Source organism: Scophthalmus maximus, chromosome 18 (assembly GCF_022379125.1).
Source record: "Scophthalmus maximus strain ysfricsl-2021 chromosome 18, ASM2237912v1, whole genome shotgun sequence".
Taxonomy (NCBI): domain Eukaryota; kingdom Metazoa; phylum Chordata; class Actinopteri; order Pleuronectiformes; family Scophthalmidae; genus Scophthalmus; species Scophthalmus maximus.
This window is the reverse complement of record NC_061532.1, coordinates 7,119,389-7,145,975: the sequence shown is the minus strand read 5'-3', so window position 1 is coordinate 7,145,975 and position 26,587 is coordinate 7,119,389. Positions and strand designations below refer to the sequence as shown.

The 26,587-nt window shown below is 43.9% G+C and overlaps 2 protein-coding genes across 3 annotated transcripts in view; one reads left to right on the top strand and one right to left on the bottom strand.

The window, feature by feature from the left end:
* The window catches only part of atad2b (ATPase family AAA domain containing 2B), a 70,916-nt gene extending 52,587 nt beyond the window's left edge, over positions 1–18,329 (bottom strand). For both annotated transcript variants that reach the window (XM_035617401.2, XM_035617400.2), the window contains exons 1-19: positions 18,024–18,329; positions 16,238–16,404; positions 15,887–15,918; positions 15,626–15,773; positions 14,916–15,015; positions 14,675–14,804; positions 14,389–14,538; positions 14,153–14,228; positions 13,896–13,997; positions 13,577–13,688; positions 13,296–13,411; positions 12,887–13,061; positions 12,531–12,619; positions 11,240–11,399; positions 9,592–9,682; positions 9,126–9,437; positions 8,484–8,634; positions 5,869–6,055; positions 5,497–5,682 (exon numbers count right to left, since the gene is read on the bottom strand). In XM_035617401.2, the coding sequence (XP_035473294.2) occupies positions 5,497–5,682; positions 5,869–6,055; positions 8,484–8,634; positions 9,126–9,437; positions 9,592–9,682; positions 11,240–11,399; positions 12,531–12,619; positions 12,887–13,061; positions 13,296–13,411; positions 13,577–13,688; positions 13,896–13,997; positions 14,153–14,228; positions 14,389–14,538; positions 14,675–14,804; positions 14,916–15,015; positions 15,626–15,773; positions 15,887–15,918; positions 16,238–16,404; positions 18,024–18,113 (2,574 nt within the window). In that variant the 5' untranslated portion in view covers positions 18,114–18,329. The remainder of the gene's footprint in view (positions 1–5,496; positions 5,683–5,868; positions 6,056–8,483; positions 8,635–9,125; positions 9,438–9,591; positions 9,683–11,239; positions 11,400–12,530; positions 12,620–12,886; positions 13,062–13,295; positions 13,412–13,576; positions 13,689–13,895; positions 13,998–14,152; positions 14,229–14,388; positions 14,539–14,674; positions 14,805–14,915; positions 15,016–15,625; positions 15,774–15,886; positions 15,919–16,237; positions 16,405–18,023) is intronic.
* Positions 18,330–20,257: 1,928 nt separating this feature from the next.
* On the top strand, positions 20,258–26,054 carry ubxn2a (UBX domain protein 2A). The gene is made up of 7 exons (XM_035618175.2): positions 20,258–20,382; positions 20,706–20,768; positions 20,990–21,101; positions 21,964–22,073; positions 22,644–22,781; positions 23,254–23,415; positions 24,113–26,054. The coding sequence occupies exons 2-7, from the start codon at positions 20,725–20,727 to the stop codon at positions 24,294–24,296; spliced, it is 750 nt and encodes a 249-aa protein (XP_035474068.1). The 5' UTR covers positions 20,258–20,382; positions 20,706–20,724; the 3' UTR covers positions 24,297–26,054.
* The last annotated feature ends 533 nt before the right edge of the window (positions 26,055–26,587 follow it).

Genomic DNA, 26,587 nt, shown 5'->3' with positions numbered 1-26,587 from the left:
GCATGGATATTAAGGACTTAAATTATTTATTTCCAAGTTCAGTCTTTTTAATAGTTCAGAACAGCAACTATTCTTTTATTATCAATGAATCTCTGATTTTTTTTCAGTGAATCACTATTGCTTTGCTTATAAAATATAGCCAAAAAAAGTGTGATAATAATGATAATTTGATATATATAAGCCATATCCCAGCAATGGTAATGTCTGGTATGCATCTATACTAGGGCTACAGGGTGCATCGAAGATCACAATTCTCTTCTTTGATGGAGCGGAAGGCTGCTCCCGACGGGAAGCCCTGTTGCTGGCTAAGCACCTACTTTCCACTTTATATCTCCCCCATCTGTCTTTCACATCGATCCTCTTCCATACGCAAGGCATGTTTGTTCTCCCTTTCTCTCTGCATCATCCCCCGTTCCCTTTCTTATCCTCACCCTCTCTGGATTTTGGATTCTCTCCACACAAGAAAAAAAGGAGGAATGGAATAAATACGGGGGAAAAGCAGCGGGTGAGACAGAGACCATCAAAGTAGGAGGCAGGTAATGATTCTCAGTACTTTTCATCATGGTATAAGCTGCAGGGGTGTTGACACAGGGAGGGGTGGCAGATATCTGCAGATAGATGGATGGTTTCAAAGGGGGATGGGCTATGAATGAGAGCACCGGGTAATACATGCAAAGAAAATTGGGGATGTCTGGCTGACTCGAGCAACAGTGAAACAAAAGTGGACGTCCATTCTCATAGCATGATCAATTCTTCTGCTGTCAGACTGCCCAACTCTGCCCCATTACCGTCTCTTTTTTTATAAGACCCCTAATGCAGCTGGAAAATGAGTAAGCAATAAAACACAGCATGAGTCAATAGCCCCTCATGCAGTCCACATGAAAGCAGCTATAGCCAAGACACCTCTCTAAATCACCATTCAAAAAGGCGATACACGCACTTGGAGATTAGAAGGCATCGCGCAAAAGTGTGCTGCAAGCGTCCTTAGATAAACAAAGCAGAAGAAAAATGTCGATACCATCTGGGCAATAATGTACACATACTGAAGTGCAGCTGGTCACAGCTGAGTGGGGGTAAGGTAGAGCAGGAGATCGACAGGCGGATTGGTGCCGCATCAGCAGAAATGCAGATGCTAAGCTGAATTTAAGATATGGCTGAGCCGGAAGGTGAAGATGTCGCTTAACCACGTGCTATACGCTCCAACCCTTTAGGTACGGTCCTGAGCTTTGGGTGGTTACCAGAGGAATGACATTGAGGTACAGGCATCTGATTCAGAGGCCTCCTGGTTGCATGCCATCATTGTAGAGGCATATATTTGGGACAGATGATTTCCTGCTTACTGTTCCTTACAATTGTAACTGCTGTCCAACAATGATTCTGAAAAGGCATTTACATCAGAATCTTCTGGTATTACAAGGCATGAGGCATCTTAAAAGGTTCAGTGTGTAGAATTGTGTTTACGTGCATCTACCGAAGTTACAGCCAACTGAACACCACTCGCCCCCCTCTCCCCCTTCCAAGTGTGTAGGAGACCCTACAGTTGCCTTCAGATAATGTAAAAATTTAAGAACCAGTATTTGGTTTGTCCATTCTAGGCTTCTGTAGAAACATGGCAGACTCTGTGGAAGTGGAGCGGTTCCCGTTGTAGATATTAAGGACTCATTCTAAAGCTAATAAATCTTAGTTTCAGGTAAGTACACACTTGTGAAAACATAACTGTGAATATAATTTTCAATTTCTGCCAATAGATCCCGAAAACCCAACAGAGTACGTTATCAGTGCACTAGATTATCTAGATTACTATTTTAAGTAACAAAGGCAAAAAAAAAAAGCAACAACACAGTCTGACTGAATGGAAGTCAATTAGTGTTGCCAAGTAGTTGTTTTCCACAATTGCACCGTAATTGAGAACATAGCAGGTAACAAAGACATTATTGTGCATGATAAATATATGTCCTTAAGCAGTTATAAATTAATACTACAGATGTAAATTGTGGCACAGAATAATCGTTAATTTTCAAACCTCCAAACTTAATAATGCAGCGTGCTCAAAAGTTAAAACGTCTCAGTAAAATCCAACTCTCCTGTAATAAAAAGAGCACAATGAAAGCAATCTTTAATTTTGAGATAATTGCCATCTCCTGAGCTCAGAAGACAGATAATCAAGAAAATGTCTGCGCACACATCTGCGGGCGCAGATATTTTCATTTTGAGTTTAGGCTTTTTTTAGAATTGATCAAACACCCGACAAGTTCAACAATTGTGTGTCATATTTGTTATTATTAAATTGTTGTATTTCAACAGATGCTATGAATAAAAATTACATAATATCGGCGTTGCATATCAGCTGTTGGCCACCCCACCCTCTAAATATCTGCGTTTATAATGGAAAGCCCACATCAGTGGACCACGACTGTAAAATCTATGTGTCGATCCATTGTCGGCACCAATATTCTAGCCGTCCTTACTGCTTTGTTTGTTGCGACCGGAAATTGATGTAGGCACTTTCTCTGCCTTTCTGCAACTCTTTTCTTCTTTAGATCAGTGCAGCAGCCCCGTAACTCCGGTTGTTTGCCGACGCCGTGCAGGAGACTGGTCACCCGCCCGACTGTGTGGTGAACGAGGGGAGTTCGCGCAGGCAGGAGAAAGCCGGTTCATCCAATCACTTTCTTTGGAGCGAACTCTCCGATTGGTCGTGTTTTTAACAGTCCTGCCGCAGCCACAGATGAGGGATTGTTTTCGTTTCAGTGTCGGATCATTCGATGTATTCATCGCCATCGGTTTGTCACAAGAGTTTCAAGTAATATGACAGAAAGTTTTCAGAAAAAACGCCTACCCCACCTTTAAATAAGTGTGAGCATTCACATTTAACATACAGTTCACGCGTTATAATGCACTTATGATGCCACAGGACACAGATCCCACAGAAGTTTTACAGCATTAAAAAGAATGACTGATTGGATGCCATCTCCCTCCAACTGCTGTCAGTAACGGCTGTTACTACACACCCACCGACAATCACGTGTTCTAGCAATTTCCATCAGTCCTCCACGGAACAGGAAGTCGATCAATGCATAGTGAACGGCTGTTACTGGAGGGAAGGAGGCCATGTAGTTGGACCCGAGCCTGTAGTGTCAGTTTTGGCTGGGGAGCAGTGCTGCCTGTTCCCTGCTGAGGTTTGGAGCTGAGACAGCAGCTGTCACTATGTTCTCTGAGCCAGAGTGTGAAGCAACACTCTCAAAGAAAGCCAAATCCCCGAAAGCACCAGAGACTGCGGCATGTCTATGACTAAACACTAAAACCAGGCCTTGCCTGAATAATGCTTTTGAGGTAAAGAATAAGCGGCATCATTTCACGATTCCAATTATTAGAACAAAAAGAAAACTGCAAATTTTGCAAATCATACTCTCTCAGGAAAACCTGGGGCACCGTTTTAGTGGGTCCAACTACAAGATACATTCCCCTTACTGACGTCAACGCAGAGCTCGCACTCCCTGTATCACACGAGGAATCACTAAAGGCAGTAGCAGTGTGGAGTCAGACCTTTCTGTATTGACTTAATTTTTGTGATTACATTAATAAAAAGGGATTTATTTTTTTTCTTCTGATTTTTGACTTGAGATGACTGATTAGGCTCATCTCCGAATACTATGAAAAACCAACTAGCAGAAACTTTACGCCTGCTAGAGATAAGTAATCCGTTACAGTAAAGTAGTTATGTCATCAATTACAGTACAGCTGAAAGCATGGATTTATTTCTAAAGGTCTTAAGGGTTGATGCATTAATCTGGTCGTAGGACGCTTCAACATTGTATGACGTTTTGCTCCCAAAAAACAGAATCACTAATATTGTAAATAAATCATTCAACAGCCTCAATTTACCAAAAGTACTAACCTTTAAAAAAGAATTATAATAAAGCTCATCTGAAGCAGCACCAAATGTGGCTTATTTCAGAAGAAATCAATCTTCAATTAATTTATGGATCGGCCAAAATGACGGTGGTGAAAAGAGTGCCGGCTGGGAGCATTTTGTCAGAGTAAATAAAGCAGTTAGTGGGCAGCAGTCCAACAAAAGGGTAAGGCAATAAAGTTCATCTTTCTGTCAACCCTTCATCATCACATATGTAACAGTGTTTTCATTGTCAAGTGTGAGTGGAGAGAGGACAGACAGAGGCACTTTGTGTGGCACAGGCAAACTAATATGCTCTTAAATATAACTATTTTAGAAATGAGTAAAGAGAAGACATTTTAACAGTCACTGTGAAAAAAATAAAGTTAACAAAGGAAGCGATTAACAAGTGCAATGTTGCAGTCCTACTGCGAACTAGCAGTGCAAGACAGTCTTAATGGAGAACACACAAAGCCTGCTTCGCCTAAGGACAGCCTTGATACCCTCATACTGGCTCCATGTTGACTTGAGCACATCATTGGTCCCATCAAGTGCTTCCCTGTTTCCCCAATCCACATGGCGATGTGTTCAATGACCAAAAGAGAAGGTAATTTAAGGAAAGCAGTTTTTGCCAGTCACCTAAGTATGTAATGAAGAGCAATCTAGCCAGTAATATTATGGCTGAGTGGTCGGCGGGGGGGCGATTACTTCCATTTCCATACTTCATTTCTTAACGCAGCATGTTAATCAGCAACAATGGTGGAGTTAAGTAAAGTAACAACCTGAAACCGATGTGGAGAATTGCAGGGAGCCATCAACCACGAGACATAAAGAAAACAAAATAATGAGACGTGAAATAAAGAGGAAAAAAGACAACAAGAGCAGAGAAAAAAACTGTGAAAAAGTGGCAACTAGAACTGGAGGGATTAAAAAAAGCCCAAGTGTCTCAGTCATAATGAGTCAACTACAGAGAGAGAATCCTCCCAAGAGACTTTTCCACCGTGGACCATGTCCAGGGATGATACAAATGCAGAAACAGAAAAAAAGAAGACATACAGATACGGTGAGTGTTACCTGGGCCTGCCAACCCTCTGACCCAATTAAATCCCTTCTTTTCCTTGACAAGAGCGACCCCTCCTTCTTACTTTCCTCCATCTCTTTTGCCACTCTAATGTTCTCCATTTCCCCTTGCTCTATCGCAATCTCTCCCTTACAGTCTAGCCCGCCGCGGGTGGTCCGATCCTGCTTTGGCTTTCAGAAAGAGAATAATAAATCCAAGAGAAACGATAAAGGAGCAATGGTGGTGAGGATACCCAGGGAGAGAAGTTGGCAGTGGGATAAATGACAAGAAAAGAGATGATGGTGCCAACGTAGATAAAAAACTCTGTGGGTGCAGAAAACCTTGACTGTGACGCCCAGTGTGTGCGAGTGTGAGTGTGTGTGTCTGCACTCGCACCCCTAACTATGAGAGAGAAAAAAGGAAACCTATTGGGATTTAGCTTCCAGTCCATATAAAATTCGCCTGTCACATAATGGAAATCACAGGATCATAGTGATCAGAGGACAAATGTTAACAGCAGGTATGAACAGAGCTCGTGTTTGTGTACCTCTTCCGACAGCTGTGAGTAGTAAGTCTCCGCCGTGGCGAGGATAAGGACCGGGCTGAACGAGGGCACATCCTGCAGCAGGGAGAGGAATGTGCTCTTCACTGTGTCACCCACCGTCTCCCACCATTCAGAGATATGTGGCATGAACACAACACTGGGTACACTCCGGCAGGCCTCTCGGAATACCTACAGCCATGCAGATCCAAGGTCAGGCAAAAAATAAACATTACAGTACAAGTCGCTTCAAGCAGGCAAGTTGTTTTATTCTCTCCAAATTTAAACCACCGAAGCAAGTGGCCTTGTGTGGGTCTGCATGTGTGCGAATGTCTGCACACGTGTGTGTGTGTGTGTGTGTGTGTGCGTGCGTGCTACCTGAGCACAGGACTCCTCCGGTGTTTTAGCACTGACAGAGTATAGAGTGGGTAAGTCCAGGCGATGGACTGGCAACTTGTCCAGATGGTGCAGCAAGGCAGGGGCCAAGTGGCAGCTCTGTCCTGAGCCGGAGGGCCCAGCCAACAGCAGACGAGGCCGGTATGCTGTGGGCTGTTGGAGGGCAGAGCTAGAAGCAGATGGGAGTGCACAGTTAGTGTAATTGTTTTCTTTTTCAGATTTGATCATTTTGCTGCGATGAGCTTATGTTGATAAGCACAGTTTCAGTTGCTACTAACTTAATGACTTAACATTCTTTATTATAAACATTATCCATTAACATTACTCAAGCCGTGTTTTTCAGACACTCCGGAGAATGTCCGCAAAATTGCGGCCGGACATTTACTGGATTTGGCCTTTTTTTTCATTTGACGAACGCAGCAGGAGATTGTCCGAGTCAGAAGCGTTAACAACTGCAGGAGCAGGATTTGAGCATTCAGGAGGCAGGACATGATGATAACTCCAATGCAGAAAGCAGTATTTTTGTTTACAGTCGTCAACACGTCCACTCACTAGCTGTAAATTCTCAAGAGATTTTTCCTGCTGTATACTCACATGGCCTCACTCGGACATTCTACAAAAACATTACTGTGGGGCTGGTGGGAAAAGTTGTGAACAATGTCTGGAGAGATTTTTTTTTGCATTCTCATATGCAGCCCCTCCAGAGAAGGTCAGGGAATTGTCTGGACTTCAGTGCATGTCTGAAAGCTGCTTTTGAAAACCTTCCTTCTCTCACTGGTTGTGGGACTAGCCCAATTGCGTCGAGGAGGCAATTTGGTCTGCGTCCGTTGGCAACGCCTCTTGGACATCGAAAACGAACCAAGAGGTTCCAGACTAATATGCATCTAAGTATTAGTCTGGGCTAGAAAACGGTAACAAATCAGTAACAATACAGAGATCTCTGCACATTGTTTTCAGTCGGATTGAAAAACTTCAAGGAACCAAATGAGTATATATTACATCTCTGATCAAGCGAGATGAAAGACGGGGTTTCTGACACCGGAAAATAATGATCGACACTCCAAGTCAAGTGTTTAGAGGAAGCATAGAAGAAACTCGGCTAACCTCCAACTTCCAGCATATCATATAAAATAGTAAAGTCTCCCTTACATACGGAGGGTAAGGAACAGTTATTGCTCTGCTTACAGCAGAATTTGAAGGTCTGCATTTGATCGCAATCCCACTAATCCTGCTGAGCGTTTTGCAAATATTAGACAAGCTGAGAAGCAATTGAGACTCTGCCCTCATCTCGCTCTCACATGATTGTTGGTCATCTTTGACTCCACCTAAAGAACGCTCATACTGAAAGTCCCAGAGATCTCTATCAAGCTTCCATTGTGCTGCAGTTGTTTGACAACAGGATTTGACAATTAGGTCAGTCAACAACGTCTTTGGGAGCACTGATGAAAACAAAGAGCCAATGAGCATTAAGTGCTGTTTTAATGCTGTGTGTTGACCAGTCAATAAAGTCTTTTCTTTATCTATAAATATGAATGTGCCCCAAAAGGTTTTTCTTTCATATAATCACACACAGTTCTTGAGTAGGGGGACGCACGTTTCCTAGGACATTGTGTAAGACTTGAAGACTAGAGGCTTGTTACCTGCTAATAGGTCAGTCAGTGGTAATCCAGTAAATGAAAAGCTATGGGTCAGATCTTGGGTAATCCAGTTACTTCATCTCTCTCTCCTTTTATGAACGGGAGCTAGCCCTGCTGACGGCACCGAGCTCTTTTTGCTGCTCATTCATCTTGTTATACATTTTGAATGACTCGTGTGGGAAATATTGGGTTACATTTGAATTTAGGTGTCCCTTCGTAACATGGGTGGTGTAAAAATGTTTTAAAAAACGGTTTATCAGATTGGACCAGTATACCAACATTTGCCATGGGAAGACGCACCGCAATGGAATATAATGAGACTGAGAGAACGCGAACAACAAACACTAAATTAAAAGCAGAGAGCGACGCAGCACCACAGTTAGCAGGACCACTGAGTGACATGTTGTTTCTCAGGACGACCATTCAGCTTTGTCGGCTTCAAATCCAAATGCTGCCGTATTGACGCGGTTTTATTTGAGACCTAGAATGCAATGTCTCCTCTTGTCGTCACCCTAAGAAAACAACCTTCAGAGGGATGAAATTTGTCAACATTGGCTCCGCAGTAAATCACTCATTGCTCCTCAGACAATGTGATATTATGTTGATCACATCGTCATATTGCTTATCACTCATGCAATACATGTTGGACTTACTGCCGTGATGTCATGGGCATAGGTTTCTTTTTGTCAGAACCTGACTAATGTCGGTTCAGCCAGTTCACATAAAATCTAACCGCCTTAAGCTCCTGCACCAAATTGGGCCGGCAAGACAGGAAATCCACCAAACTCTGCCTGGAAACTGTATTTCCCAGGCACACTAATCCATTTTAGTCCCTAATTAGACAATAACAATAAAAAACAGTAACACACTGGCTTGTTCAGAAAAAAAGTCATTATGTATCAGCGTAAGCACCATGTTTGGAAAAAGTGTGATAATAAAAAGTGTTTTCTGTGGACTCACATAGAGAAATGGAGGAAGGGTCTGTGCACTGCAGAAGAAGAGAGCTGACTCTTTGGGGATGCGGCAGGCTCAACTTCATAGATAGAAGCAGAGCCTTCCTCATTGTCACCGTCGCTGTACAAGTCCTCTTCAAGCAGTTGATTGTCACCGCCTAGGACAGAGAGGAACACCGCTTATTCAGAGACTCACTTTTCCTGGAATAGGGGAGGAATAATAATGGTGGTAAACGCACTTGTGAAGTTGTTTCTACAATCCTCAGAGCAACACTATCGCTGACATTAATGAGGGCATTTCAACCCAAAAGGTGAGAATAAAAAAAGAGAGCTGGCTTATTAGGGCCAGATGTAATTGGAATTTAAAGTGAAAACAGTAACCTAGAAAATTCATGTTGTTTTTGGGCACAAGAAGTACAAGTCTGGGAATGCGTTGCAGCTAATCTGGTGTAAACGTTGTTGACTGTGAAATTTGGTTAAGCTGCTGAAGTGCTCGCAGCATGACGGGGGAGAGCACACTGACAAGTGAGACAGGTGGCAGGGGAGAAGAGAGCAAGAGTCAAGGTGGGAGAAGCAGCAGCGAGTAGCAGAAAAGGGAAAAACAAATGATACAGCTCAAACCATTGGAACCTGGGTCCCAGATCCCTACCGTGAGTGTTGTCCCTGTCAGTGCACTGAGCATGGGGGAAGACTCGAAGAAGAGATTTCAGCACCAAGGAGAAAGAGCTGGCCAGTAGTGGCCGGAGGGTGGGGGACAGGGCTCGGCCTGGGGGAGCCAGGGCCCGCTGGGAGGCTGGGACGATTGTGCTCATGGCCTTGCTGAAGTCGCCAGGCCCCAGCACGATGGCGGTAATGTCCAGCTTCAGTTTGACGCTGCTGCCGTAGATCTGGGGGTAGCGGCGACGCAGCGCCACCAAGGCTGCCTCTGTGCAAAGTGCTTTGATGTCAGCACCGCAGTAGCCTAAGAGCGAACCAGATACCAGGTTAGTTAATACTTCATCCAGCTTTATTAAAGGGTTGTTTACAACAGAGAACATGAATGTCAGACAAGTCGTTATTTCACATGATACACAGCAAAGATGGCAAATAGTTTTATACACAGACGTCACTCTTACCGACACATTTTTCTGCAAGTTCATCTACAAATGGCTCAGCCAATTTGGGAATCCAGTCCCGTGTGTGGATCTCCAAGATGTGCTTTCTGGCCTGAATTTGCAGTGGACAATGGTGAAGAGTCACAAAGACGAAGAAGAAGCAGAGTCAGAACATGAGGGAGCACAAGTCCATGTGTAGCCTGATAGCAAATGTCCAGAACAACAAGCCTGATGTCCAAAACAACACTGACAAGGTTACAGGTTTAACTCGGGCAGTAGCTGCCACTGCTAACACAGTGCAGAGGCAATCACATTATAAACATCATAATTATAAGCTCTTTCCTACACTTGAGTACATGAAGTTATGAAGTTACCATAAGTCAGCTGATTATTGTGGGTGTGTTCAGAGCATCATGAGCAACGGTCACTCAGATATTCAGTTTCATATCAGTCAAAGCAGAGGCAGATTGACAAATTTGGGGGCTGCAGTCAAACTGCCACATAGTAAAAATACCGTCAAAATCTGACAAACTAATATATATATATATATATATATATATATATATATATATTAAGAGATTGACAAGCAGCATCTGTAAGAGTAGTGCTATCATTTAAACATTACCATCCCTGACTAATAGTAGACTTTATTCGATCTAGAGCCGATAACAGCGAGAGACAGATCAAAACTGCCTTCAGCGCATGGGTAAGCTCAACTGAAAGGCTTGCTCAGTCTTCAGCACAATACACTCTTCAATGTATTGCAACATCTCTACAGGACTGTGCTTTGATGAGGAGGCATTAAAAACAAAGTGGCCTTTGTCGTGAATCAAGGGCAGTTTTCATCGTCTTTCATCACATCTCCCTTTCAATTCAGACAGCACAGCTGGGCCAGATTTCACACAGGCTCCTAGCCTGGGCGATACCAGGACGGAGCTGAACCGATTGCACCACAGCGAGGTTTTTAAATCAGTTGGAGCTCACCACTGGCGAGCTTAGCCAGCAATGGCCTGCAGATTAGGCTTTGATTACCAATCATCAGCCTATGCAATGCAAGGCGACCCGTTAAACAGTGTCAATGAGGGGGAGTCACGTACACTGAGCTGTTTATCTGACCAACTGTCACATTGACACATGTGTAACTTTATTTGTGAGTAGCGGCAAGAAAAAACAAGCCTCCCCCAAGAGAAACATTAGAGCATTCAGATAGGCATCAAAATAAATCTGCGAAAACTGATTTTTTACATTTTCCAGAAACCATAATGATCTGTTTTGGCACTTGTTTGTTGAATCCAAAACATCCAACAGCAAATATGAAAAATAAGAGGAAACTCTTGATTGCCAGAGGGATGCATGTGATAATTACCTCAATGGACTTGTATGAGTAAAAAAGTAATTCCTTATTTATTACACTGTGTCTCTGCCTGGGTGTGCATACAGGTACAGCATTGCACATGCAGTAAAAATATTGCAGGCAGTTACTTGGTGGTTATTCAGAGAGAGATGTATATGATGTAATACGCAAATCCTCCAGCAATGCCAATTAAACATTAATGTTCCTACGGTGAAGACTACGTCTAAATAATTCCAAGTGCAGTTGAAGCAAGACTTGATGACTTTGTGTCCAATGCACACACGTCGAATATTGATGTCCCACCCCCAGTCTCACCTTCTTGCCAGGCAGGTTGAACAGAAACTCCCGGTCAAAGCGTCCAGGCCTCCTGAGTGCCGGGTCGATAGAGTCAAGTCTGTTTGTAGCACCGATGACCACTATCTCCCCGCGACTGTCCAAGCCGTCCATCAAGGCCAGTAGTGTGGACACAATAGAACTAGACAGAGGGGAAGGAGGTGATGCAACAGATTACACCTCATAATTCATCATGTTTACGCGGGTCATTTACACATGTTTTCTGAAGTCAGAGGTTTTTGCTGAATCTGACATGTCTCATCTTACAAACAAATGTCAGAGAAATTTAGGATTGGAATACGAAAATGTTGTTTGCACGAGGCCCAGTGTTCCAAAAACATAATATAACTACAGCTCAACACATGCAGAGCCTTAATACTTTTTGAGATTGAAAAAATATTGACAAGATCTTATTTCTGCAAATACATGGTCCATCAAACGGGCATAATGAACAAACAGTGCAAAAAAAAAAATCTAACGCTCTGTTTTCCAATTGACTAGATATTCATGTGTGTATTTAACCAGCATGACAGAAAGAGAAGAGCCTCTATAAACTCAAGCATAAACACATTTCATGATTTTAATCAACTGTGCTCCAGGATTGTATTGTTATTTATTCAAATATTAAAACTTTTTAGAGAGCAGCAGTTTGCATAAGAGGAAACTTCTTCATCTACAGCTCATCCTGAAATGGTCTAAAACAGAATTGGAATTGTTATGAACACTGATCACCACTGCTATGATTGCTCAACGCTAATCAAAAAAACAAATGTGGGTTCCAGTGTCCCTGATGTGGAGCACTCAAATCCAAATGTCTTCCAAAAATCAAAGCTGCATGGACAGCAAACCTGTGCCACCTTTTGGCAAGGACTGAAACAGCAGCAGTTCAGAGCAGAATATATAGTCAGGGTGCAGAAGTAAAAGGAGCCACAGTTTTGACAATCTCCTCTCAGTACTGCAAACCACCTGACTATGTTTTTTAATATATGATATTGTGAGCATTTTAAAAATTATACACAATTACAAATAAAGTGTTTAAAAAAATTTTTTTAAAGAAAAGTTATACGTGAAGTGGATTATTTTGTTTTTGGTTTGAGTTTCTGAGTGACTTACAAGTCCACGAGATACTTGACAACTCTGTGTCATTGCCACTACTCCCATTATGGAAAGCTACAGTACCTCCATGTTGGAGGTGACTATATGTTTCAAGCATAAACACGAGCACAGAACAGTTGTACGTTCCTGTATGAGGGTTTAATTGCATTGGTCTTACCTGTGTATCTGGTCTTGCCTGCTGGAGCGAACAGGAGCCAAACCATCGATCTCATCAAAGAAAATAATGGATGGCCTCATCAAGTAAGCCTGATCGAAAGAAAGACATAATGCCCATTGAAAAAATACATTAAATCCAGCTGGTTTCAGTTTGCTTATATTCAAGAAGTACATTTTTGTCACAAAAGTGAAACGTAATATATGACGACATTAAGTTGCAATGGGCAGAACACAAGAAACATAGGGTGTGAAAATACTTTTCTATTTACATTGTGAAGTCAATTAAAATCCAGTGATGGCAGCTATGGTTGCTAGGATATAAAACTTGCCTTTGACCTGACCAGAGCACTGACTCACCTGGTCAAAGAGCAGGCGTAGCTGGCGTTCTGATTCACCGACCCATTTGCTGAGGCAGTCGGCTCCTTTCCTCATGAAGAAGGAAACCTTCCTGTCTCCCTGGCTACACTCGTTGGCAAGCGCCCGTGCGACCAGGGTCTTTCCTGTCCCTGGAGGGCCGTAGAACAAACAGCCTCTGAAAGGGAAGGGAGAGGAAACGCTTTGTGATAATTGTGGAAAAATACCAGCTTTATACAAATACATATCTCTATATGTACAAAGACAAAAATAAAATATGTCGTCATGAAAGTGGCCAAGCATATCTATGGTTGAATCTTAATATCGTCTCTTTTTCCATCAGAAAATACAACACAATTCCAAACCAGAGTTACAATATTGAATAAAACTGCCACATGTTAGCTCTTCTCACCTGGGAGGCTGAATCTTGAATTTCTCAAAGATCTCAGGGTAAAGCAAAGGGAACACTACCATCTCTTTTAGTGACTGGATGTGATTACTGAGGCCACCCACGTTGTCAAACTTCACCTGAGGAGAATAACAAATTCTCACATTACATGAACATTTTAAATCTTTTGAAAAATATTACGAGGCTCTGTTAGGCGAGCAAACATATTGCAATTCCAACAGTAACAAGTATATAAAGCTATGCTGCTCTGCAGCTTTATGGTATCCAGTAGCAATTCCACTCACGGAGCTGTCAAGGTTCATGGGATCAACGTCAGCCAAGCTGGCGCCCACTTTCACCCTGTCGCGCAAAACCCCACTCGCCAGGTCCTCTGCAGTTAAGTTCATGGGCAAACATCTGTGAAACAAATAAGAATGTGAGTGATTTCAGTACAAATGCATATTGGCCATTGCTACAGCCCTTGTACCAATGTCAGCAGCCCTTGATCTCAATTATTCTTTAGGACGTTTCAAAGAAAAAACTATGAAAGAAAGGTGCTTCGATCAAAGCAGAAGTAAAACAGCGCCAGATGAAAGGAGGATATAAAAAAGCAGAAGCCATCACCTGTTTCTGGCCCGGGTCATGCTTTTGCTTTTTCGCCGCTCAAACCGCTCTTCATCAGATGACGAGGTGGTGTCGCTGCTGTGTATGGCGTGTTTCTTCACTCTGGAAGCAAGAGTGTGACATCTACATTCAGTACGACACCATCACAGTTCTTAATGATCATTTGTAACGACAGTGTTGAGCTCATCAGTCATGGTACTGAAAAAGCTGTTTTAAACTAACACAATGTTACAGTTTCAGCATCAGATTTTACCAACCTTATATGGCTTCTTCTTGCAGGGGATCTGTGGGTGTCGAAAAGGGAGGGGTTGCTCTGTTTTCTGTTGACTGGCTCTGAGAAAGCAAACACAAAGCGACTGGTTGTCAAAGATCAATCCTAAAGTAAAAATAAATCATCAAGTGGACGTAATTACATTAATTGGCAATAAACCTAGTTGAACAGAATTTATAAACAAAGGATTGATTTGGCGAGGGGGCAAAAAACAATAACTACCAATGGGTGGGGCCTCATATCTCTGCACAGTCTTGCGCTGCCTCAGGTTGTACGGTCGGTCATTTTCCTCTCCCGCCTCCTCCGCTTCATCCCCTTCATCGTCTTCATCGTCATCCTCTGCATCGTCCTCCTCTTCCTCGCCGTGAGATTCTGAAGGTCACAAATATAGCTTTCAAACTTCTACACTAAGCGGTCGACTCTTTTTTTTTTTTTTTTTAAGGGCGGTGCGTCATTAAGATTTCATGATCTGAGCATCACTCCAGTGACTCATGAGTAAGACACTGACCTCCTGTCCCTTCTTCCTCCTCGTCCTCCTGCTCTGTTTTGCTCAGGACTTTGTGGTGTGCTGGCATGCTGTAAGTGCTCCTGCGCATGGATTTCCTGCGCTTCACCCGGGAGTACATGTCCATGTTTTCCTGAAAGGAACGAAGCCCGAGGCTTTTCACTTGTGTTCACATTCGATCATAATGCAGCCACACTGTACTTTTCAAGCTCTGCTCTTTGTGTTGCGGCATGGCCACACTCACCTCCACTGTGTCTACGGTCCACATGCGAAGTCGCTCCACCTCACGGTTCTGCCTGATGCTGCTGATGTTGTCCATTTCCTGAAGGACAGCCTCAGCAGTGCTACACACACAAGCACACAAAATGACAAACTGAAGGCACCTTTACAGTAGCACAACATGGGTAAACATTTTTGTCGAGGAGGGGGAGTGCACTTTTGGACAATAGCACTGCTGTTGTGTTACATCTTTAATCTGAATAGACAGAACGACAATGAAGGTAAAAAACAGACTTACATCTGTAATCTTGACGCTGTTTTGTTTCAACTCTTGCAATGTGCGAAAACGGTACTAAACAGAGCGATAACACCCACGCTGCTCAAACCAATTTTAACAATTTATGACACCCTTTAAGCTGAAAGTGAACTTTATAAACACAGTCACGTTTGATTTCCAAACCACTGCGCCACAAAACAATGGCAAATCACTAGAAATGTCCACATACAAATTGTATATGTGTTTATACATAAACTTGGGTGCCCTTAGCAACTAAATAAAACCAAATGATAAATTTTCTTTCTTGGTTTCTCATACTTTTCTCAGGTATAAGGAGCCAACTTATAGATTCTACCCCAATTCATCAAATACGCTTGAAACAATTCAGTCAGGCGCGGTTAGCGTGTGCGTGCGTGCGTGCGTGCGTGCGTGCGTGCGTGCGTGCGTGCGTGAGCTACCTGTTGACCAGCTGGTCAAACAGCAGGCTCTGGTTGAGGTGTTCAAATTGGCTTTTCTTCACCCGGCAGCTCCTCTTCAGCTCCACGTGGCCATTCATACGAGAGTGATCTCCACCTCCGACCTCCTCATTCCGATGACTCATATGGGCTGCAGCGTTGATAAAAATTTTAATTAGTGGCAAATATTTTTTATTGTTTGCTCCAAAACTGCATATGTTCAATGTGTGGCAATTTGGAACAAATTGAAAGGAATTGAATTACCGTGCCCGTTTTGCATTATGCGAGAAGACAGCCTAGGGAATAAAACAACAAAGTCAAATTATGTATGGATATCTGCACAGAAGACGGCAATTATTCACACATAATACTGTGTGATAGTTCATGTTTGAGTTTGACTGCTCCACTGATTACAATGATGTTTAACTAAACTGCCGTCTTGACTAACTCTGGCTTTTTTAAACGTTTATCTTATACAGATCAATTAATTAATGGCCTACTAGATGACACACCACCATGTGAGTGACATGTGTCATTGTGCTGCACAACGTGATGCTTTGCTGACATACAAAGACCATTCAAAAAAACACTGATGTACGAAAACCAGAAGCTGACCTGGTGCGATAGGTGGGAATGTCCCAGCTGACCCTCTGGCCCATAGTTTGAGGGGATGGGGAGGTATCGCTGGAGCTGGGTTCGGAGGCCATCTGCCGCCGTGTCCGCTTGGAAGGGGGAGTCAGCCGTGGGCTACTGGGACTGCTCACATCACTACTGGGCTCCTTCTGCGAAACAAATAATGTGAAAGCCTTTTTTTTTTTTTTTTAATTTGCACCAAAAAATCCATCTTTTCAATCATTGTCAAAAACCAGCCAATAACAAGCAGGTATGAGCAAAGTGCTCAAGTAAACATCAAATCAATAACAATATAAAAGACAATACTTCAAAACTGCAAAACCAGATTAGAGTCTGATGAGGAGACGTGACACCTTGGTCCCAACTCCTCGGTGCATTTCTCTGAATCACAACGCAGCCGCAACCAGACATGTGCCCTTGATGCCTCGTGCCCTTCACAGCTCAACTTCACCGCTTGATATCCTCATATCTCACTGTTGTCGTAGACAAAGGTCTGCAACGTCTGCAGAGGGGGGTTTGTCTGACAGGCTGGAAGGACGCCGACAGACCGGCAAAGTGCAAGCGGCACTGACGGGGAATGAATGAACAGCGGTTGGCCTCCAGCTGCACCTTGAGATCACTCTTCCTTTAAAGTCGGAGGGAGACTTGTCACACAACAATAGTCCGTTTTGGCCACAGGTTGTTGTTTTTTTGACAACAAGGTCTACAATTTGAAATCCTAAAACCGTGATGTGTTGTGAATGTGTCAGGTTTATCGCTCTAAAGCTTTTTTTTTTAAATCACCACTTTGCATGATCACCTGTCATCAGTCAGCCCGGCTTGGGATCCAGTGGACTGGACATGAGCCAGGGACGACTCGAGGGACTCGAACCACATGTCTGACTCCACAATGTGCTCGTGGCTCAGTACATTGTCAGACCGGTGAATTGTGTTGGTCGTCTTTGGTCGACGGTGATCGGCGCGTCCACACGGAGCCCCTGGCCTCGCACCGTCCCAGTGTTTACATTTTGAGACAAAGACTGTCAGACAGCTTGTGGGTCAGGCGACCGGGGGAGCTGAGCCATGCCACTACACTGAGTTTATAGTTGTGGAACAAAGTGCTCAGATACGTTGTATCGCTTCTGTGGTTAAACGCGGGCTGTGTGGGTCCGCGGGGCATTCACGGCGGAGAGTTCACCGAGTTCAGACTCGCTAAATACGGGACTCGGGCCAGCCAACTGTTGTGGACCTGGGACTCCCTTCCCCCACTGTGAGCTAGCTGGCTAGCCGCAGCCTGCACACGCTAGCTCACCTGTCGCCTTGTCGCTTCACGTTTGAGGAGACCATCACGCCCGGTACCCCGGCGGTGTGCGGCCGGCAGCTCCAGTGGTCCAGTGGTCCGGTTGTCTTGGACCGCGGGGGGGGGGGGGGGGGGGGGGGCGACGTTTGCGGAGACCGCGGCGACACAAGTCCGCCGGCTGCGAGTGGCCAACACACAAAGGGAACTCAAGTTGGGGCTAGCCGGGAGTGAGCACCGCTAGCCTGCGAATTGACAGCGAGTGCGACGCGCCCGCGGCGGGCGACACGCGTGGGAGTCGCCGTCGCCCGATTCCCCGAGCGCGCACCTGCGCGACCGTGCGGGTTTCGAGGGAGACACCGGCCGTGGACGGTGCACTCGTGCGGGTGCACTTTGAGGCCACGGCTACGGCTAGCCGGCTACGGCTAGCTAGCCATAGCCGGCTAGCAAGAACCCGGCTAGCTCACCGGCAAAGAAAAGAAACCGGCTTACATGTTCCTCCGAGTTTCTCGACGACGACCTAGTCCGCGAGGAGATGAAGGGGCCGCTCCTCGACCGGGAGCTTTTCCGTGTGTTCACCATGGTTTTATTTGATTTTGTTATTGTCTTTCTGTCACTGCCCTCACTGGATCTCCCTCACCGGCTCCAGACACTGCCTCAGTGAGCGCAGCGTCGAGGCGCCATTTCTCTCTCTCTCTCTCTCTCTCCCTCTCTCTCTCCCTCTCTCTCTCACTCCCACCTCTCTCTCTCCCTCTCTCTCTCTCCCTCGATCTCTCTCTCCCTCTCTCTCTCACTCCCACCTCTCTCTCTCCCTCTCTCTCTCTCCCTCGATCTCTCTCTCCCTCTCTCTCTCACTCCCACCTCTCTCTCTCTCTCTCCCTTTCCTCTCTCTCTCTCTCTCCCTCTCCTCTCTCTCTCTCTCTCTCTCCCTCTCTCTCTCACTCCCACCTCTCTCTCTCTCTCTCCCTCTCCTCTCTCTCTCTCTCTCTCTCTCTCTCCCTCTCTCTCTCACTCCCACCTCTCTCTCTCTCTCTCTCTCTCTCTCTCTCTCCCTCTCTCTCTCACTCCCACCTCTCTCTCTCTCTCTCCCTCTCCTCTCTCTCTCTCTCTCTCTCTCTCTCTCTCCCTCTCTCTCTCACTCCCACCTCTCTCTCTCTCTCTCTCTCTCTCTCTCTCCCTCTCTCTCTCACTCCCACCTCTCTCTCTCTCTCTCCCTCTCCTCTCTCTCTCTCTCTCTCTCTCTCTCCCTCTCTCTCTCACTCCCACCTCTCTCTCTCTCTCTCTCTCTCTCTCCCTCTCTCTCTCACTCCCACCTCTCTCTCTCTCTCTCCCTCTCCTCTCTCTCTCCCTCTCTCTCTCACTCCCACCTCTCTCTCTCACTCCCACCTCTCTCTCCCTCTCTCTCTCTCTCTCCCTCTCCTCTCTCTCTCTCAAGTGGTTGTTGTGGGACTGTTTGGCAGGTGCATTCATTTTTTTGCTGACTGGGCGATTCCTACAATATGAACTAGTAGCCTAGTTACCAAAACGTCAAGACAAACGTCACCAAGATCCTAAAAAGTCAACAACAAAAGAAAAAGTTGACAATTGTTTTATTGGTTACAACTTTCAATTTATAGTTGGAATATTTACAGTGGACACGGAGATCCTTTAAAGTTAAATAAAGTTCTACTGGAGCATATACGAAGCAATGGTGCAGGAAAACTTTAAGAAAAAGAGAAAGAACTGTTTGTGAATTCGAGGACACAGTGATCCTGTCAGAGGAATGCCACGTTTTCTTTTTGGACAGGAATATAAAAAGTAGGGTGGGACACATGGGAGTGGACGGCCTTTAATATACTGGGACAAAAAAGTTCACTCCTTCCAAATTGGCCATAACATAGTCCACTCTTCACTCTCATAACCCAGACACAATATTGGTGAATATTAAATGTTGTCATTCTTTACTGTAACCTTTATCTGCGTAGTCTAATAAAAAAAGGAAGACAATAATCATTCTCTACCCTTGCTGTTGTCAGTATTGCTCTTCACCTGCAGTTGGCCATTTGGTTGCCACTCTGCGATGATAGTGTAGGCCGAATTCACATCAGTCATATTGAAGCCAATGAAATCCAACATGACTTGTCATTCTGAAGATACGACAGGCGTGAGAATAATGAAAAGGAAAGGAAAGTGTGAAACAGTTTGATAATTGATTTACTATCTTTCCTATGAAGTAAAAGTGGCACTGAACGCTCCCCAAGTTGCCCATTTACTTCCTCCAGTGATCCTGGAGAGAATAACAGTATGATCTCTGATTGGTGTGGGAGTGTGTGTGTGTGTGTGTGTGTGTGTTGCCTATTCTATTCTGCCTTGACTGAAGATGCAAATGTGATTTCTATAGGTTTAATAACAGGTCAATCATAAATCAAAGAATACAAAAATAATTTTGTATTCTATTAAAAAGTGCATGCATATCAAAATAATGAATGTATGTGAATGCAGCGGTCACACTATGGATTTGTCAACCAGATCACCACAGATAGATAGATAGATAGAAAGATAAATACATAGATAGATAATAGATAGATAGACAGAAAGATAGATACATAGTTAGATGATAGATAGATAGATAGAATACGTTAATACTATGTGAATATAATATTTCATACACTATATAGTCAGTTGGAATTGGGGTAGACCCAGCCGTGTATTAGTATTATTTAGTAGTATAACCCGGCAGCGTAGTAGTTTTACGACAACAGCAGTCGATTTACGACACTACTGCGTCACGCATTGCTCAGCAGAAGAGACGCTCGGCGAAAGTTATGGCTGCAGATGTGTAGCTCGGGATCAACCGACTAAACACGAACTGGTAAATCAGTATTTGAGCTTAACCTTGATTCGCGCATGCTAGCGAGCTTCCGTCGTGTGTCTGTGTGAGTGTAACCCAGGTCGTATTGTACACAGACCCCGTGTTGTTGACGCTGCGCTCGTCCATGCCTGTCTGACGCCCACTTACATAATTAACCAGAACGCGTCCGGCTGCTTGGTCTGATCATCGATACTGTGTTGGGCATTTTATTTAGCAGTTTCAACATATGAAGGAACTCAGTTTCAGCATATGAAGGAACTCAAGTCATAAACCCCCGAGCTAACGAGGCATAACACAATTCAGTGTGTTTTATTTCTCTGTAGATGGGAAACGCAGGTCGTCATGATAGAGATTGACACTGTGGGAGGGGAGAAAGATGACAAGTGGTAAGTCACGTCTTTTCTTTTCCTTCACTGGCTTGTTTTGATAGGCTACTCAGAGAAAACATTTGAACTGAATAGATTTCATAAATCTCATGGTCCAATATCCATGAACCACCTTTTCTTCTGAAATATGTGGCTATGCAAATCAGATAGTGAGCAAAACAAGCCGTGTGTGTTTTCATGCTTGAACTCAAGAATGCACTCCTGTCCATCGTTCTCTGAAGGGTCGTCGGTGAAGAGAATGAAGAGGAGGCTCCGATCAGGCGTAGTTTCTCGGTGGAAGACCTCCTCGATGAGGTGGAGAAGATCTGCTACGACGCCTCAGGGTCATCAAAGGTCAGAAACGGATTCCCACATCTGTGCAAATGAGCCCTCTGCAGCTTCATCATGTCCACACAGACCATATATATATATATATATATATATATATATATATATATATATATATATATATATATATATATATATTGTTGACAGCCTTCTTTGTGTAATTAACTCTGCATAGAAGCAACCACAAGCGTATATTTTTTGTATATGTTTTATACATAATATGTTAAACATACAGATACATGTGGAAACAATAGAATTAGGATTAGATTTCCAATAGCTGCAGGGGGAAATACATTTACTGAACAATCAAGAGACAAGATGATAGGGAGAGGAATCTGCAATGGCATTCAAGCTATTCTGTGACTTTTGGGCCCCACTGTATGTGCACACCAACCCACTCGTGTTAATGACGATAATAATAATAATTTTATTTGTAAAGTGCTATACAAGTTACAAGGTATAACATATAAGTTAAAATGCACATATTCCAAGTACAGGAACACAAGCAAATAAACAGTCATAACCACGAACATCATTTCATACAATCAAGCATACATTCATACACAAACACAATAATTTTGTATGCAACTAAATCTAAAGACTTGCTTGAAGCAAACGTAGTGTTATAAAAAGGCAGATCTATAAAAATAATTTGTGACCCGCTTCGAAAACGCGATGATGCATCTCATGGTGTTTATCCTGCGTTAATGAATACATTTTTTTGCATAAATTAGTTTTCAGGAGCCTTTTCAATCAAAACACAGATTCAGTAGATCTGATGTAAAGAGGAACATTGTCGCAAAGTTTAGGCCACTTGAGGCCGGCCACTTGAGGGCTCAACATCTTGGTTACATAACCCTCTTTCCAGGTGGAGATGGTGGTAAGGCTGTGGAAGGATGGCTTCACTGTAAATGATGAGGAGTTCCGCAGCTACTCCATACCGGAGAACCAAGACTTCCTGGAATCGATCAAGAGGGGGTGAGTTTAATTTGGGCACGCCGGAATTCCTTCAGCTTGAAAAGTACTTGAATTGAGCACATCACCATGTGCAAGTGGCTTGTGACTTGTTGCCATTGCAGGCCACTGTAACCTGTACCGCTGACAATTAAAAAACAGAACGTTTATAAACGCTCTTCAATAACAGTATTCCCCTGTCATTCCCCTTCGTGTTTGAAATGGGTCTTTGACCTGGTTTATATGGCAGATGTTCAATTGACAGATTACAACAAGCTCAGAGTGGTGGTTTCTTTTCAGCAATGCAAATGTAAACAAACCTTTCCAGCTTCACTTCACATTTATGTGTGTATACTGCATTTATAGTGTATAGATAGAGAGCTGAACCCTGTGTGTTGCTCGTATGTAGCATAACGTGTGTCCTCTGTTTTCATTCATTGGTTCAACCTTGCAGTCAAACCCCGTAAGTCCCCGAAGGGAACTTAGCTCCACAACCAGGCCATATGTTATTAATAAAAGAATAATCCTCATTAGAGCTCATTTGTCCGGTCGATTGATCTGACTCGACTCCAAGTCTGATCTTTCCTGTACCAGGGAGCTCCCGGCAGAGTGGGGGAGCAGAGCAGAAGAGGAGGAGCTGGAGATCAGCTTGGAGGACCTGACGGAGGAAAACTATGTTCCCAGGAAAAAGGCCTTTCACCCTTTCAGCGGCCGAGGATACCGACTTGGCAGGTAAGTGTCGTCACTTGTTGTGGTGACAACATTACCCAGTAAAATGTTATTGTGATAGTGTGATTTTTACCTTTGAAAAGTCTTTTTTTTTATTCATATTGACATATAATTATTGTAATAAGGGAATTGTTGAGTTGCCATTATTGTTTTCAAGTGGTGTCTGCCAAGTTTTAAGACACCATACTGCTTTGAACCACTAGGTGTCCCTCTAAATCCAGGTATCAAAAAAACCCGCGGGCAAATCTGGCCGAGTAGACAGTTACACTAATGAACTGAGAGCCTCGATATTTTCAGAGCGTCACGATATGAATACTAAATTGTCCGGCAGACAGTCCGAAAAAATTATTTTGAAAGATTTTCCCTGCCCACACATTGTTGTTATCAGAAACAGAAAAGAAAGACTGTGCATATGCTGTGTGTACTGTTCTTCTAACTGGTCCCTAATCTGTTATTTATTCCTGTCCATCCCCAGTGTTGCGCCCAGAGTAGTGGCCAGGTCACCGTCTGTGCACGAGGATGGAGAATCTCCTCCTATTCCCATGGTAACACTAGACCACGCCCTTCCAGTTACCTCCCTGCAAATCTGGTTGGCTGACGGCAGGAGATTGGTACAGAGGTTTAACCTATCGCATCGGTGAGTATCACGATGTCGAGGCCAAAATGCACACTGCTCTCCGCATCTCGACCTTTGAGCTTGACAACACCAAATCATGTCCACGTATTAAAGTTACGATCATGTGTAGGCAAAGAACTGATGCTCTCTACTCCTACCGCACTGTCTGTAAATCCCTATAATCTCAAGCGTCGCAGGATAGAAGTAGCTCAAGGAATGACAAAAGATTTTGTTTGTTCCAGCTCGAGGGGTGGTGAGGGGGGGTTCTGTTTGAGGATTATGCAATGCTTTGTCCTAGTCTGCTGGAGTTTGAAGGCACCGTGCATGTTATATCCCCTCCAACAGAGCATGGGGCTGCAGGAAAACATAATCTGAGATGTAGCAACGGAGTGGATCTATAAAATCCCCAGAGAGAGGGATTGCGTAACTCTGATGCAGCATTTATATAACAGGGTTAGTCGCAAAAGGGTGGAGAGGGGCTGAACCCCTCCAACCTTCGGCTCGCCTCGGTGTGTAAAGAGAAGTGCCGCCATAGGATCGCTTGCGTATGCTGGGTCGTGATGAATGATTCATGATGATACTAGTATAGTGCTTTATAGACAGTAGAGTGAGTGGCGGGGGAAGGCTTTGCTGCTGAAAAAGAAACAGACATGTTCAGTTGGGAATATTTCTGTCTATTTTTTTTATTTTTATATATATATTTGTGTTTCCTTTCTAGGATTACTGACGTTCAAGATTTCGTAGCACGCTGCCAGAGGAGCTGCCCACCTTTTGTCCTGACGACGTCCCTCCCTTTCCGAGAGCTCAACGACAAAGAATTAAGTGTGGAAGAGGCCGACTTGGCCAACGCAGTCATTGTCCAGAGACCCCTGAACACACAGGCTCCGTTCGGACACTCCTGACCATTAGGCCCCTCCAATTTACATAACACGCCACATTTCCCCATCACTGACTTATCACCTCCCTAGCAACCCTCTGTAACTTCTAATCTTTATGTATCCAGCAGTTTGTGCTGCATTTGATGATTGATATTTCCCTCCACAGTTTCGGTGTGGGATTATCTCATGGACATATTGGGCCTCATGCAGGAACATGTTCGTGTTCTTATCCTAAATTTATCCCACATCTGTGATTACGTACGAACAAGATGAATGCCACTTGTGCGTATTTGAGCAAGCGCATACGAGTATTGCAAATTAGCCTAACCAACACCCCTCAAATACCATACAAGCTTTTGCTTCCTGCCCCACTTCAGGAAGAGTTAATTCATGAAAACAGCATTAAAGAGAACAAAAGAAGATGTTTACGAGATCAGAGATTGAACGGGCGGACTAAAGCAGAGCTGTAAATACTGTGAGTCGCACTGTCACTGAAAAAAAAGATGAAATGCTGCTGCTGGATCAGTTCACCTTCGTTCAATGCAATATTATACAATATGCAGCATGTTAGAATTATTTGACGTGTCTTCTCTGGCGTGTGGAGTAGCTCACCACCAGATGTGTTGAGGCTCATCCACCTGCCCTTCACTGCACCAACTACGATTTACCATGGCATGAGTGCGCATGTGACGCTTGTTGTATGAACCCTCCTGTCTTGTGTGCTGGTTAACTAGAGATGTCATGAGCTAATTTGAGTGAAGTTTAAAGAAACGATCTGAAAATAGCTTACAGTCAACAACCGACATGTCAATCCAGCAACTCCGTGCGCCCCTGCGCAACATGCATGCCAAATGCCAAAGATCTGCGCTCCCCTGGCCATTGCGCGACAACGTTTAACAGGTAATTGAATATATGTAGAATTATATTAGAATTTGAATTACAGAATAATGTGAGAATAATGAGGTGAAATCTATATATTTTTATATACATTTTATTTAATTTATATACTTAAAATTGCGACCCGTACGTGAAAAAAATGGTTTGATTAACAACAGACCAATTTACGTGACTCTCACGACAGGCCTCGACCGCTCGTAAATTCTGTGCGTATTTGAAAGAAGTCTCAAAATGCAGAGGGGAAAATGGTGAATGCGGGGAGTTCTCCTAAATCACTCGTACGCAGGGTTTCAGAACAAATCTGTTCGTACGGACGTTTCTTGCATGAGGCCCAATGTCTGTTGCTTACAAAGGTGCTGCTCGGGTTCTGTCGTCGTCAATATTTACCTTGTCTTCTTCCCCTGGAGGACAGCATCTACCTGCCAGTGGATCTCCCCAACCTGTAAGGGCAAAACCGCATCCGTCGCCCGTGCAGATGGCCGACCATGTTTGTCCATCTGTTGATTTGCTAAATGTGACCCTCCCTTCCCCCGCGATCACACACAGTCCCACCACCAGCACCGCCAAGTAACTCTCTGAAGTCTTCCCAAACGCTGGTCACAATTTTTCTGCACTATTTACGGTAAAAATACAAATAAAAAGCAGCTGATATTTCCTTTTTTAATCTCTTAAGTTCACATGTATATTTATTGGACATATGATACTTCTTGCACCTTATCATTAAAAAAAGGGTACCAGCTTGCTATTTATGTTGGCCTGACTGTTAAAGGTCTATCAGTCGTTAAGCTATTTTGAAAATTAATACAAAATGTTCAATGTAATGTTTCATTTGACTGCATCGTGAATATACCACATAACAAGGTATAATAAAAAATCTTCCTCAAACCTCTGCCTATTGTTATGATTTACTTTTGGATGTACAACAATAGACGCGCAGTGGCGTGTTTCTGATGGGAATCTCCTCGAGAATCTAGATTCACATTAATACTGCCCAGGTGTTGCGCGAAGACCGCTGGCGTGGTGATTATGGCATTAACACCGAGCCGCAGCTTGTTTCATGTATTAATGCAACATCTGTGCCGTCATTACCGATTTAACAGGGACTTGGATTAGGGAGACGGAGGAGTAGGGGCTACCAATGTCAAGAGAGGTCGGGTTTAGTAGTGGTTCAGTAGTGGTATGTCAGTGGCTTCACAACAAAAGGAGTCAGGAAGGTGAAAAGGGGTGAAGTGAAAGTTCCGATGCTGAAAGGGGTGAAATAAAGTTGAATTTGTGTTTCTTGCCACGTGTGGGGACATATGTGTGCTTTTACACGAGCGTGTGTGTGCGCTTGCTTCTCCGTGTCCAAGCTTTTCTGCCTGGCCTTGGGAGGAAGGCGAACACCATTATCCATCTTCAATATTTAAAGCATTGGGAAG

Excerpts from the sequence above, each read along its gene's own strand:
- ubxn2a (XM_035618175.2), top strand. The coding sequence starts at position 20,725 with ATGATAGAGATTGACACTGTGGGAGGGGAGAAAGATGACAAGTG. Across the intron at positions 22,074-22,643 it reads CTGGAATCGATCAAGAGGGG|GGAGCTCCCGGCAGAGTGGG; the intron begins GTGAGTTTAATT and ends TTCCTGTACCAG. Across the intron at positions 23,416-24,112 it reads AGGTTTAACCTATCGCATCG|GATTACTGACGTTCAAGATT; the intron begins GTGAGTATCACG and ends TTTCCTTTCTAG.